Here is a 15215-nt window from a genome sequence, read left to right as displayed (position 1 = left end):
GAGAGAATCTTATTTTGCTCATCAGCTATTTCTGCTATTTTTAAAATTATTAAATGTTAGTAATTTATTTGTATATTTAAGTTATTTATCTTATCTGCCCTGTGCAATTCTTTATTACGAAGCATAAAAAGGCACACAGAAATTAAGTGTTAATTCATATGTTCCATTGTTCAATGCCAAAAACACAATTAATCTGTACTCACCACAGAAGTGGGTCTGGTATGGCGGTCGTGGGGGGGCTTTGTCCACGTGGAACTGATGATGCACTAGTGCAGCCAGTGACACGATCTGCATACAAAGGGAAAGTACTACGATCAGACACGTCCTTGCATCACCTCTCCGACTGAACCTTACCTTAACCCAATAAGACCTGAGGCCGATTTTACAAATGCCTTCTAAACCTAGTTAAATCTAAATTCAAAAACACTTGGGGATAGCTCACCCACAAAATGACTTTATTCCTATCGATTAGTCACCCCATGGAGACTTGAATTCATGGATATATTTTTGTTTTTGTCGCATTCCTAAGCCAATAATTTGATGACCGGCAGCGGTTCGGGTAGGAGACACAAATGGTCTCCTTTGTGTCTCCTACCGGAATTGCTGCCTACCGGTCCGCTGGTCATCAAATTATTGGCTTAGGAATGCGACAAAAACAAACAAATATATCCATGAATTCACGTCTCCATGGGGTCACTAATCGACAGAAAAAAATGCAATTTTTTGGTTGAACTATCCCTTTAAGATTTTTCAAAAATAGCAGATCTATTTATAACTATTATTATGTATTTATTTATTTACCCCAGTCAATTGAGTATATAGGTTTTAAGTGGTTAAGCGCAGTCAAGACAGAATAATCAGATCATCTAATACTGTATAATGTATGTTGTATCATGGCACAAAGTGTGTTCTATGTCGAGTGTATGTGCTTCCTAGGGGTGTGTGACCTCATTTTGGTGTGTCTTGGGGTTCTGGACCGTCTTCAGGCTGATGGACATGACCGTGACGGGTGGAAGCGGCAGGTCTTTGACCACCGTCACCAGGTCACTCCTCAGGGCCAGAGCCTCGACCTTGCACCAGCTGACCGATTGGCTGGTGAGCTCTACAGGGGACACAAGAGAGGACAGGCCAGGACAGCAAAGAGGGACAGGAACATTAAAGTGGGGTCAAGAACATTGTTTTCATATCATCAATGACGTTTTGACAAAATCCTGCGCTTGAGCCATGGTTGTCGTTTTGTTTACTTTGGACCAGCGTCAAGATGGCAGAAGAAGCCTGGTAGAATACGTTACATATGGTCAAAGATGGTTAATTTAGGAAGATACGCCATCCCAATTGGAGCCACTAGAGGCGAAATGGTACACAAATCCTATGGTACACAAATGGTCCTACAAATGGTCTACTAAATGGGCGCCGACGTATGACGGCAAATCTTGTGAACGTCCTATGTTTACTGGTGCTAGATCCCGCGAGTGTGTGTTGCTGTGACAGAGAAAGATTGATAATGAAGTAGATTTTCTCCTGATTTGTCGCTCTGAAAAAAAAACATTTTAGTATTAATCTTGGGAATATTGTGTGGCTTGTGACTATCGGGTCCAATACTTAGTTCAGTGAACATGGGGCTAAAGAATGGTTCAGAAGTTGTGTTCAGGTTCACTCAATAGACTCCAACCTGCTTCCAGTCTCCTAAAAGGCTGCTGCCTACATCACGCATATACGGGAGGTAAACCAGAGATGGTGAGTCTTGCCCTTTTTGTCTTGGATATGATTCTTACGTGGCGTTTTAATCTGGAGCCAGCAGGGTCCTTTGATCTTCCTGCTGAGAAGGAAGTGCTCCAGACTGGAGGTGTTGGTCCCAAACACATGGGAAAAGGTCGCCCCCTTTAGGTCGGAGGGCAGCACAGGGAACTCTGCCTGCAATTATTGAACGAAACCATTATGCAATGATTATTCGTCGATTATTCTATACTTTGCATCTACATGGACAGATTGAAAAAAAGTGTGTGTACTCACAGAATATCTGACTTCTAAGTACTCGCTTTGAGTGGGCACATCAGGGATTTCAAAGGCATAGTTCTTTTCCACTTTCTATAGGCAAGAGACACAAATAAGTGAACAAACACTTAAAAACATGTCTGCTACTACAATGTAATAAAATGACACAGATTAGATGAAATCCAAACAAAATTAGTGAAGACCTTAGACTTGAACTTCATGATCTTGAACTTCTCAGAGAGGTCATTGAATTCCTGATAGACATCCATCATTCCCACTGGCGTGTCAGACACTTCTCCTGTCTTGGGGTTCACTTTCTGTGAGACAATGACACAAGAACCAATGAGAGAGTGCAGAGGGGAAAAAAGGAGTGGACCAACCAAGTATAGACCCTGGGGGAGTGGTTAAATGAAGGGGATAATATTTTTTATTGCTCAGAGATTACAATGCAATGTTTGGCTCACAGTTTTAACCTTTGAAACCAAGGCGATGATAGTCGGCAGTTACATTGCTAATACCCCCGCCAGATTTTCCACACAAGCTGCAGTGGATAACGTAGCCCCATGGCTTTCATTCACCATTGTTTAAGACACGGATGAGCTGTCCTTTCAGACTTAAAGTGGCAACCATGTGACAGGAAGCTGGAAACCGTTACTCACATATTCTCGAGGCAGAAAGTACATGGTTCTCTCGATGTTCCTGACCGTCACACAGCAGCTCACGTGCGCTTTGGCCGACTCGATCCACACCTTCCCAAATAGGTAGACGACGCCTACGTAGGCCACAAAGGTAACAGGGTTAACGTTTCTGTACCTGCCTTCCGAAACCCTAAATTCGGTTAGGAAATGTTGGGACTTGGTTACCCTCACCTGGTTGGCTGTACTGGTCCTCAAAGGCATCCAACCAATAGAAACGGAACACCTGCTCTCCGTCCGGTCCCTCCACCAATGGGAGTTGGCCGGAGTCCACCTGCACTTCTGCAGGAGCCATGTCGACTCCTTCCTCCTCGTCTTGTCCCCATGCACCTCCTATCCTGCTGGACCTGAGGAGGCATGCAACCAGGAAGAACTTAAACCCACCATTTCATTTATTATAATATTTTTACTTTTATAGCATTCTGGCTTTATTTTATATAGTGAGTAGTACTGTAAGTAAGCCGTGGCGAGCCATGTGGCCCATAAGGCAGGAGACCATCTTCTGTTTCTGTAGCATGAGGCGGCTTGATGACGTACAAGTACATCCCCCAGTCATGATGTACAAGTACACCCCCAGGGCATGACGCTAGTATTAGGGATGTGAACGAGGGGATCGTATCGACGTGTCGCTGGCATTTATCGATGCGTTTTTTCTCTTCTTTTTTTTGCTGCAAAGTAGTTTCCTTTAAGCACCACAACTGCACCCATCATGTTTACAATTTGCATCAAAACGCTAAAGATAATACAAATTTGACTTTATTTTGTATGCGTTTAATAACACGTAACACTTTAATCCATAGGCTACAGCAGCCTAACTAACGATGCCTACGTTTGACAAATTAGGAAGAACTCAGACTCCACTCTCCTTCCCCATGCCAAATAATAGTAACAACACAACACGTTCAACAATATATAGCTATGTATCCTGGATATAAACATTGATAACATCTTATGGAGCATTCTGGTTACCTCAGCCTCAGCAAATACAAGAATGCTCGCCCCAAAATAAAATCTGGCAACCTGGGAAAGGTCGCACCAGGTACTCCCGAGCGTAACCTAGGAAGTATATGGGGGAAAGTGTGTTTTCGCGCTGTCATTGTTTTACGACAGGGCACTCTGTATTCTGGAAATGCCATCAGCTCACGGAAGCCTTTCGACTCGACAATGCTAATAGGCATCTTCGGCTATCATCTTGGCTTTAACAGCCAAGATGATAGCCGATATCAGTGATCTTTTCTGCCCGTCGGTCATCACAATCAATGGCGAGGTTTCACGGTGAAGTCTGCCATTCTGCTTTGTTTGGGTGTCTCGCTTTAATGTGATTTGACGTCAGTGATGTTGATGTGCATACTTTGTGCTGCACAATTTTCATTGCACTGTTTTCCATTCCGTTTTTTATCGTCAATCTTGACAAAATCGTCCCACACCGCACTCCTACAGTATGTGAATCTGCCATCTTCAAGCATGCACAAGCAGAAAGTTAACAAAACTAGTCAGCGCACACACGACCAGACCGAACATGCACTAGAGCAGCACAGACACACACACACACACACACCGTTCCCTCTCGGAAAACATTTTATAATTTTTTACATTTTGAACTGGCTATTTTTGAACATGTTTTTGAACAAGCCATTAAAATGTTTAAAATATTTTTAGAATCCAGAGGAGCAACAAGTCGACTTTCGACACATCTTAACATCCCTAGTAGCTAGTATGTCGCATGGAGGTATTAGATTACATTTTTATAGTCTTTGGTATGACCTGGCCACGTAATAATGTAGAAACCCGACCTCATGATCTCAGGGCGGACATTCTAACCACAAGGCCACTGAGCTGGTTTTATATTTTTAGCGGCGCTAGCCGCTCTATACCTAAAGGTATAGAGCGGGTCCTGCTCTATACCTGACTTTGTCCGTGTTCACCGTCAACGCTCTGATTGGTCAGACCCGTCAACGCTCTGATTGGTCAGACCCGTCAACGCTCTGATTGGTCAGACCCGTCAAAGCTCTGATTGGTCAGACCCGTCAACGCTCTGATTGGTGAGACCCGTCAACACTCTGATTGGTCAGACCCGTCAACGTTCTGATTGGTCAGACCCGTCAACGCTCTGATTGGTCAGACCCGTCAACAAAGTGATTGGTCAAGCTTCACGTGACACATGGCTATAAACACATATCGATGACAAAATGTATCAAAGGCGCCGCTAACTTCACACAGGGTGTGATTTTTATATATATTATTTTAAGAGACAGGAAACCAAGGATAAATCTAGGACTGATATGCCATTGCCAACACAGGTCCCAAGCCAGGGATGGAACTTGTTCAAACTATTGCGTTAACACATGCTTTCTCCAATAATCACTTCAATGGACTGAGGGAAAGGGTTTTCATTTTTGATTCTTATTCCAGTAAATCTCCCATAAAACTAAGACAAACTAGAAAGACGAAAGCAGTGGTTCTCAAAGTGGGGTCCGGGGACCTTTAGGTGGTCCAAAAGGACCCTTACAGCTTACAACAAGTAAGGACCCTTACAGCTTACAAGTAACTCTGAGAGTGTACAAATGGAACCCTTACGGGTCCATTTGAATCCATTTGCACACACTCAAGAGTTATTGGGGTCCACCAAGTTTGAGAACCACTGGACTAGAGAAAATGTGTATGAAGAATGAGGACTCACAGAAGGACTGGATCCTGGGGTTCGGGTTTGGCCTCCATTTTGACCGCCTCTACGGGGACTGCAGTGGGCTCTGGCTTTGCCGGTTCTTCAGCAGAAGCGCCCTCGTCGTCCGGCCCAAACGCCACCTCCATCGGTTCGTCAAAGTCCACTCCATCAAACTCCATGCCGTCGTTCACTGAACAAGACATGTCGGGTTAGCAACAGGTACACTACAAGAAATTGTGTGCAGACTATGCAGTGTGCACAGTACTTTGTTGCGACATAAAAATGTAAGAACCCCCCCCCCCAGAAACGATTCCTTTTATTAGAATCAATAATAGATTTATTTTTACAATCAATCGATTAGTATGATTAACTATTGTACCACTAGTATGTATCACAGAGAGAGAGAGAGAAAGAAATAAAGAGTGAATGATCAAGGCACAGAATTTAGCTTTGGTAACAAAGCAAGAAGGACAGCGGTAGGTATCCATTACCCTCCTCCTGGTCTGGTTCCTCCACTTTCACTTTCTTGCGCTCTGCTGGGGGGACCAGGGCAGAGGGAGGGGGGCGGCCAATTGTCCTGGGTGTCAGCTTGGCAGGGGACGGCCGAGACGATTTGAGCTTTGGCCCCGCGGCTGAGGGCGATTCCTGCCGTTGAGTAGAGATGACAATGGTTTTCATGATCGTTTGGTTCATAGTTCTCAAATCAGCCATGAAATTAAGTCTGTAAATATGTTAAGTCCCGTACCTTCATCTGTGGTTTGATGGAGAACGGGTTCAAAGGAGAACTGAGGGACTTCTTTTTCTTTAGGGTGACCACTGGGGGGGTCAGAAGAGATGGCTTCTGAGAGACCGAAAAGAAACGTCACAAGATTAATTAGGTAGGTGTACTGACAACTGGATGGGTTAATTAAAACAAACCCACTTAAGATGGGAACATCAAAGCCAGATTTGGATGAACATGAGTACTTGTGTGATACATACAGGTATTTATCTAACAACATTTTTCGGTAGCATTAAAAACAAATATTAGTACTACTACTGAATAATAAAAACTTTATTTCCCCAACGAGAATTTGTGTTGCACACAGAAGAGCAACATGTTTCATAAAGGACAACTAATAAGTGCAAATAATAAAGACATCTCACCATTGAGATACTCGAAAACATAGCATTGTATAGTACTGTGCAGTAACAATCATGGATCAATTCAGCAACACTAGCAATGAATTATTGTAGTCACACGTCTAAAGAAATAAAAAGTGCTGAGAAAAAGAAAAAATCTAATCAGACAGTGTTCAGCAGCTGAACACTCCGGGAGATGAAGGATGTCAAGGCTCTTCATGTTACAACTTTGTCAATCATATCTAAATCGGAGGGGCGGGAATCTGTGAGAGGCAGCCAGGTAGTGAGTGTTGCATCAAAGATAATTTTCCCTTGGAGCATGTGATATTTAGATGTTGTCCCCATCACCCAGCCCTAAATAGAGCTACGCATAAGGTTTAGTACTAGTCATACTGTATACACAGTACACAGCACGTGTTTGAACCTAACTCTTAACCCTTCAAGACCGGGAACGCATCTGTGTCATTTTAGATGTCTTTGGCTATTTAAAAATAGCATATATACAAGCTCATAGCGCGGCACAGAGTGCCGCGCTATGAGCTTGTAGATCTGCTATTTTTGGAAAATATTGAACATTTGTGCAAATATTTTAATAAAAGTTGGAGCACCACTGATATAGCAACATAAGTTTTTTTTTTAACTGTTAGGATTTAGAAGACATTGGTAGAATATATTCAAAGATTTGCAAACATTTTCACAATTTTTCAAAAATAGCAGATCTACAAGCTCATAGCGGTGAGCTTGTAGATCTGCTATTTTTGGAAAGCCAAAGAAATCGTAAGTGACATAGATGCGTTCCCGGATTGAATGGGTTAACTGACCCTGATGACATGTGTCTCATGGTGCACAATGACAGGAGACTGACCTCAGAGCGCAGGTCCTGTAGGAGGTCTCCCAGTAAGTCATCTTTGGACAGGTCCACGTCTTTCTGCAAGAGACACAATCGATCGCATCGTCTGACAAAAGCGGAGCAAGAGCCACACAAAAAGAAAAACAAGGTGCATATATTCTGTGTCACAAAACTACTGTTCCCAGTACTTTTGTCAGCGATTCAAATATAAATTTCATATTTATGTGATTGCCTACTTTTTTTTTTCAAACATGACACGATGATGTGACAAAGTGACAAAGACTGAACAGTGAACACAACCATTTGTTCAGGGTAAAACAGGTAAAAGCACTACAAACCACCTCAGAGACACTTTAACACACACCTCAGCTGGTTTCTTGACATTGCTGTTCATGAAGAGGTTCTTGATGGTGTTGGGTTTGGCGACAGGAGCTTTCTTCAGGTTTTTCTTAGAGTCCTTAGCGCCTGCTTTGCCCGCTAACACATCAGACACACACAAAATAATGTACTTGTACGTATCAAGGATGAATAATGAAGACACGTTTTGAGAACCACTGCAGTATGCAAACAAACAACAAAAATAGACAAACACAGCTTTGGTTGTTCACCTTTGCCTTTTTCTGCAACATCGTCGGCCAGATCATCATCAAAGATTTCCCTTCCGTCCTCCACATACCCCGTTCCATCTGAGACAGCAAGAGAGACCGACATTGAGAGAGAGGCATTTGTAACATTATTCATCACTTAAGTTGATACAAACAAAATATATTCATCATTATTCATTACTGTTTACCTGTTATTTTGTTCATGCACCCCGTCTTTTTTTACTTCTACACTAAATCTATTCGCAGAAATGATCTGCTATTATCGCATGACATGCCCAGATTAGGGACGCTAAGGTTCAAGTGGTTCATTGACAGAGAGAGAGAGAGACAGAATAAGAATGAGAGAAGAATCAGTCACCACACAATCCACATTGATATCCGATAAGCTAAGCCTCACCGTCATCAATGATCCAGTCATCGTCTTGTCTGTCTCGCACCATCCTAGAGTACTGATCCTCATCCACCTCCTCATAGACACTGCTAATATCCTCCACCTGGAAAATGTGCCAGCACACACACACACAGGTTGACTATACATAGACCAGTGTATCAATAGAATAAGCATACATTTGCACAACACATTTATCTGCATCTCTGTATGCATGCTTCTTTCATTCGTGCAGATATTCATGCATTCACATCAGGCCTGGAATTTCATCATTTTAGGGGCAAGGCCACTTGGCCTTTGGTGATGTCCATTTTTGAGGGCACAAGGGCCAAATGCCAGTGCAGGAAGGCCATCAAATAAAACAAGATTTTAGTCCATTGAAATAATTAATTGAATTTAAGGGTTAAGGATTTAAGGGTTAATATGTAGACTATCTGCAGTGAAATAAATAAACTATGCTATTTACAATCTTATCCATGCTCAGCCCTGCACCAATCAAAGTCACTGGATTGATTTAAGGATGGGGAATTCAGAATCTCAACAAAAGCCACTGGTGTCTACATGACAAGAAAGAGACACTGGTGTCTACATATTGACAAGAAAGAAACAGAGGAGAAAGTGGTACAGTCAGCTTAGGGCATGGCATTCTTTTGAGGGGCACAAGGCCAAACTGAGCGGCAACAACGGCCATGGCCTTCGTGGCCTCCCTGAAATTCCTGCCCCGATGCACATACAACACACTCACCTCATATTTGATCTTCTCCCCTTTCTTGGCTTTCCTGAGCTGCTCCAGTGCAGATTTCCTCCCCACTTTCTCCTTCTTCTCTCGCCTGGATCTGGAGGAGGCAAGACCACCTCCTGCAGCGTCACCTGGGGCGGACCGGAAGGGCCGAGACATGTGTGACATTATGGCATACATACGGACATAGATTTCTGCGAGCTAAAGCCAACCCTGCTTTTTTTCTTTATAACCTAGAAAACAGCTGGAAAATGTTATGTCTGACATATCTGAGCACTGTGTGCACTGCAGCCATCAACTGGGTGACACTGAAACTGAATTTCTTTACTGAATTAACAACGGTCTTCCCTGGCCGCAAGCAACTTAGATGCATCTGTGCAGTTTGGAAACAGGTGGCACGCACCCGGGCTATTTCACTTGGAAAGAATCTTGGCTGTACAGAGTTTATTGATAAAGACAACAACTGTGGATTTTTTTTAAGACAAAGCCTCGACTTTAGACAAAGAGAATAACCCAGTCTACCCGTACAGGTGCAATATTTTGGAGTTTATCGTCATTTAATACATTGTCATTTAATACAATCAGACAGGACTTTTCTGTTTCATGAATGGGCTGTCAATGGAGGGTATTGCTAATAAGATAAGGCTAGGTGGGTCTCCACCTAGGGAGGGGCTTTACCAGGCTAGGTCTCCACCTACATACAGCTACAAATGATAGCTTGTTGTTAAAGATAACAGATAGTACAGATGTATGTTAACTGTGGTACAAACACGGTTTAATCCCAAGCCTCAGCTATTATAACGATTAACGACAACCCCCAAACTATCCTCTATGTCAGCGGTTCTCAAAGTGAGGTCCATGGACCCTCAGTGGTCCTTGGGGGGTCCATATAATGGACCCTTACAGCAGGTTCTTAAAGTGGGGGTCCAGGGACTATCTGGGTTCCTTGTGGGGTCCAAATAATGGTCCAATGGTTCCATTTGTACAGACCTTACAGGTCTGTACAAATGGAACCAAATGGAATTCCTTCCATGTTATTTATTTTATTTGGTACGGTCTCAAGAGTTATGGAGGTCCTTTACAATATAAAGTGTGAGAACTACTCCTCATATGCATGCTATTTATTCTATTGCTTGGCTGTAGCTTCTTAGCTAGTTTCCACTATGCTGTGATGCTCACTCACCTCCCTCCGCATCCTCCATCTCTTTCTCTGAGTTGGACACCGGAGCCATTAGTTTATTTTCAGCGTATTCACACTTTATTCGCTGCTTTTTCAACCCTGTCTCGTAAGTAATATACGACGACACAACAACAGAGCATTCCGCGCCAAATCGCCTTGACGCCAGTTCCCGGGGAAAGTCATACGCAGGATGTGACGCAGTCGACTGTCAGCCACTTACGTTATTGAAGGGTAATGTCTACATCCCATAGACCGGGAAGACGATCGTGGTGTGATTGGTTAATTCGTTAACAGCTTGGTGTCAACGGTTGCTAGACAACCAACTAGCAGTGGTGGAAAGTAACTAAGTTACTTAGTTACTTTCCACCACTACTGCACTTAAGGACAATTTTGAGATATTTTTACTTTACTGGAGTATTTCCTTATTCTTCTACTCCAGACCACTACATCTCACAGACAATTATATTGTACTTTTTACTCCACTACGATTATTTGAAATCTTTAGTTACTAGTTACTTTGTAGCTTGTAGATTATTATTACAAAACATACATTAACCACTTCAGCCCTATTTCAACTTTGGCTATTTGAAAATATCTATTTTAAAAATAGTTTTAATACATTTTAGACATAGTAACTTGCAATGGGACATTCTGCATGATGAGTACTTTTACTTTTGGTACTTTAACTATATTTTTATGCCAATATTTTTGTACTTTTACTCAAGTACATTTTTAATTCTGGACTTTTACTTATCACAGAGTATTTCTACATTGCAGCATTGATACTTGTATTTAATTTTTTTTTTTAAATGGACTTTTACCACCACTGCCAACTAGCCAATCGCAGCCCGACCATCGCTCCAGGCTATGGGATAGTAGGCTCTACACATAAACACTGCTCCTCGAGTATCTGCATTCTGCAGTCTGCACGCATGATGTCGCTGTTGTACAATATCAAAATAGAGAATGAATACTGGAACGTGTTGCTGCAGTGCATTGTTGTGACTTGTCTTCCGTCAGTGTATTAATTTAACTTAATCAGTGGTGTAAAGTAACTAAGTACATTTACTCAAGTACTGTACTTAAGTACAATTTTGAGGTTTTGTTTTTTACTTTACTTTTACTTCTACTCCAGTGCTCCACTAGGCTACTAGCCTACATCTCAGAGGCAAATATTGTACCTCCTCTACAATTATTTGAAAACTTTAGTTACTAGTTACTTTGTAGATTTGTAGATGTTTATTATTATTACAAAACATACATAACCACTTCAGCGCGTGCACGTGCGTGCGTGTGTGCGTGTGTGCGTGTGTGCGTGTGTGTGTGTGTGTGTGTGTGTGTATGTGTGTGTGTGTGTGTTTCCGACATGAATTGGGAAGCATTGCCTGCTTATCCCAATTAAACCGTGTTTCCATGGCGACCTAGTTGGACTTTTCCAATTGTTTGGTGTGCTGTCCCAGATTGGAGGATGAAAGGGCGTCGAGGCGTGGTGTCTGCTGGGACCCCCCCCCCCCCCCCTGCTGGGACCCCCCCCTACCCCGACACTGCACCCAGTCCAATTATGACAAAACCATCATACAAAGGCTGTGCTTGTTGCTGTGACTGTCCCCCCACTGCCCCACCCCTCAGGGCTTTTCAATACACTACTTTTGTTCTTTTGTTGCAGTCAACAGTGGTGGACACTGACAAGTGACATTTACTTGATTACTGTAAGTATGTTTTTTTTTTTAATTTTGAGTTTGTTTTTTTGGCAAGCATAATTTGACTTTAAATCTGCTACATTTTAAATATATACATTTCTAAGGAAGGGACTCATGGGACCCAAATGTACAAAAATATATTAGGAATGAACAACTTGAGCCCTATTTCAAAATAGCCATCTACAAGATCACAATGCCTCTTGGTACAATGCATTGTGAGGTTGTAGATCTGCTATTTTCACAACAAAAATGTTTGGGGGGGGCTACTAATACAGCAATGCATTGATATTAAAAAGAAAATGTATACTTTGTAATTAGTACTTTTGACTTTTGAATACTTGAGTATTTGCTTGACGTTGTCCACCACTAACTAGCCAGGGACCAGACGAATCTGCCAGCGCAAAAAGAACATGCAGTGATATAGTCTGGCCACTAGTCCACCACTGGTTGCAATCAATAACATGTTGTCCTCTGGAAATAGCTTTGGGATAATATTGAACACTTTATCTAGGGCTCTCATGAACATGAAGCTACTGTATAGCTGACATGTGTTGCCTTTTAGGGCCAGTACACATGACACAATACAATCAATCACCATAACTTAACTCTTTGAGTGTCAAAATGGAGCCAGCTGCAATCTGGAACCTATGGTGAATTTACAACTTTTTTAATTAAACCAAACAATCTGTAAGGTACAATATTTAATAGCTGCATGTTCAGTGGTTGGAGGTGCATCATGGTCTCCCTGCTCTTCCATTGACAAATGTAGACCCTGGTGTTGGGTAGGACACCTATACTGGTTGACAAACTGCCTGAAGCTCATGAGCACAATATCTCCCCTGGTCAAGAAAGAGGGGATTCTCCCATGCTGGATACTGGGGTTCGAATCTTGGGTATACAGTAGGTTTAAATAGGCCTATATCTAACTAACTTCATGCCTACATTTACATACTGACACAGGGGTCTTCAACAGGGGTTCCGGGACCCCTAGGGGGTCCTCAGAGTCACTACAGGGGGTCCGCCAAATCTTTGTGTGATATGATTTTTTTAAACCACTTAACCACTTGAACCCTAGCAAAGAGGTATAGGTGTAGAGGGAAAAAAAGAACAGTGAACGCAAACAAAAAAAGTTTAATCTAAAACACAAATTTATATGATATAGAGGGGGTCCCTGCTTCATCTCTCTCTCAGCTAGGGGGTCCTTGGGCTGAAAACGTTGAAGACCCCTGTGCTGACACATATTGATCATCAGTACTGGTGATAGATTGCACATGATAGGCTATTTATACAGTCCGAGTGCAGACAGCCAGGTCAGTCCCATAGGGTCAGTCCATAGGTCTATAAGTCTATTTATATACAGTATGCCTAGCTATGCATTTTCATTCGGTGACAGAATGCACATGACTATGCAGTGATGGAAGAAGTACTCACATGTTTTACTTAAGTAAAAGTATCAACGCTGCAATGTAGATATACTCTGTTACAAGTAGAAGTCCTGTATTCAAAAGTATAAGCATCAAAATATACTTAAAGTAGCAAAAGTAAAATGACTCATTGTGCAGAATGTCCCATTTCACAAGTTCAAAATGTATACAAAATATTTTGAAAATATTGAACTCTACAATGAACTGCTATTTTCAAATGGTCAAAATATATACAGGGCTGAAGTCGTTAGTGTGTTTTTTTGTATTAATAATCAAAATCTACAAAGTAACTAGTAACCAAAGTTTTCATATAATTGTACTGGAGTAAAAGTACAATATTTTCCGAGATGTAGTGGGGTATAAGTATTGAAAATTGTAAATACTGAAGAAAGTAAAAAAAATACCTCAAAATTGTACTTAAGTACAGTACTTGAGTACATGTACGTTACTTTAAACCACTGTAACTATGCCTCTATTTCCATGTTATACATTATGTATTGACCAGCTCAGGTGCAGCGGGCCAGGTTGTGATTTCAAATTGTCTTTTATATTGTTCTCATTCTATTCTTATACCCTTATCGTCATTTCATCTTTACTGCTGTGCTGCTATGACAACTGGATCCATGATTCCCTGGACACACACACACACACACACACACACACACACACACACACACACACACACACACACACACACACACACACACACACACACACACACACACACACACACACACACACACACACACACACGTATGAATGACATGAAACGTATGGATTGGAGGCAGCTTTAAGTACAGTGACTGGCAGTCTGGTCTTGGAGGGACCAATCAGGACAGGCCAGTGAAAGCAGGGGGGTGGGGGGGGGGGGGGGGGGGGGGTGGGGCGGTGTTTGTGTGGATGCTGCACGTGGTGCTGCTGCTGAACCAAAGATACATTGTGTCTGTGTCTGTGACTGACGGAGCAGCAGTAAACTCACACATACACTGATATTATTTCCTGTAGGACATCATCATCATCCTCGTCATCATCATCATCATCGTCATCATCATGGTGAAACAAAGGTGCACCAGAACACGTTCCAGACACACGCCGACTGTTATCCCTCAATGTAGGAGGGGTCTACGCAAGGTAAGACAGTAGTTGTGCTCATTAAAAAAAGATGTCCTTGCTTCTATTTATAAAAAGCTGCATACGTTGCCTTGTCTCAGCCTATTAACAAGCTACCTCAAAATATAGGCTAACTATAAGTAAAGCTGTTTAAAAGTTTGTGGCTTCAAACGGTGTTGATAGGAATTGCTGTTTGAGAAAGTTATTTTTTTTATTTTTATTTTAAACATGTCTTAATAAATACTGTAGGCCTATTCATACTTGATTAATTTGATTATGTCGGAAGGTTGTTAACATTAATTGTCAATTCCAAATTATAGGAATTGATTTGATTGATTTGAACATCATATTTTACATCTACAATATACAAAACATTATAAATCAACAGTCATATTTTGACACTAAAAGAAACCTAGAGCCCTTGATGCCCCCCATTGACCTGATAACAGAGGAAGTCACTTTCAAGTTATGTAAGCTTCTGAAAGGTGTGTACACATTTGTATGCTGGAATATGTACATATTTGTGTGGGTAACAAGTCAGTGTCATTGTAAGGAGATGTCCCTCATTAACCCAGTCACCCCGGGAATGCATCTACAAATGTCTTCTAAATCCTAACTGTTTTCTGAAAACTGTATGTTGCTGTAATATCAGTGGTTCTCAAACTTTTCATGTCAAGGCTCCCCAAAATTATATGTATTTGGTCGTGGACCCCCATCTCAAAATATTTAGTTCCAGGGACCC

At 41.9% G+C, this 15215-nt stretch overlaps 1 protein-coding gene across 1 annotated transcript in view; it reads right to left on the bottom strand.

The window, feature by feature from the left end:
• Nucleotides 1-10398, bottom strand: part of pola1 (polymerase (DNA directed), alpha 1) — a 94683-nt gene extending 84285 nt beyond the window's left edge. Inside the window, exons 1-16 of the mRNA XM_084049097.1 lie at nt 10243-10398; nt 9066-9190; nt 8330-8426; nt 7936-8013; nt 7692-7804; nt 7343-7405; nt 6101-6196; nt 5847-6000; nt 5371-5545; nt 2865-3037; nt 2655-2767; nt 2199-2312; nt 2014-2088; nt 1776-1914; nt 948-1102; nt 204-288 (exon numbers count right to left, since the gene is read on the bottom strand). Coding sequence (XP_083905223.1) covers nt 204-288; nt 948-1102; nt 1776-1914; nt 2014-2088; nt 2199-2312; nt 2655-2767; nt 2865-3037; nt 5371-5545; nt 5847-6000; nt 6101-6196; nt 7343-7405; nt 7692-7804; nt 7936-8013; nt 8330-8426; nt 9066-9190; nt 10243-10291 — 1804 coding nt within the window. The 5' untranslated portion in view covers nt 10292-10398. The remainder of the gene's footprint in view (nt 1-203; nt 289-947; nt 1103-1775; nt 1915-2013; nt 2089-2198; nt 2313-2654; nt 2768-2864; nt 3038-5370; nt 5546-5846; nt 6001-6100; nt 6197-7342; nt 7406-7691; nt 7805-7935; nt 8014-8329; nt 8427-9065; nt 9191-10242) is intronic.
• Nucleotides 10399-15215: the final 4817 nt, after the last annotated feature.

The sequence above is a fragment of the Gymnoscopelus microlampas genome (genome assembly GCF_963454915.1).
Source record: "Gymnoscopelus microlampas genome assembly, chromosome: 22".
NCBI classification, from domain to species: Eukaryota; Metazoa; Chordata; class Actinopteri; order Myctophiformes; family Myctophidae; genus Gymnoscopelus; species Gymnoscopelus microlampas.
This window is presented reverse-complemented; position numbering and strand designations above follow the sequence as displayed.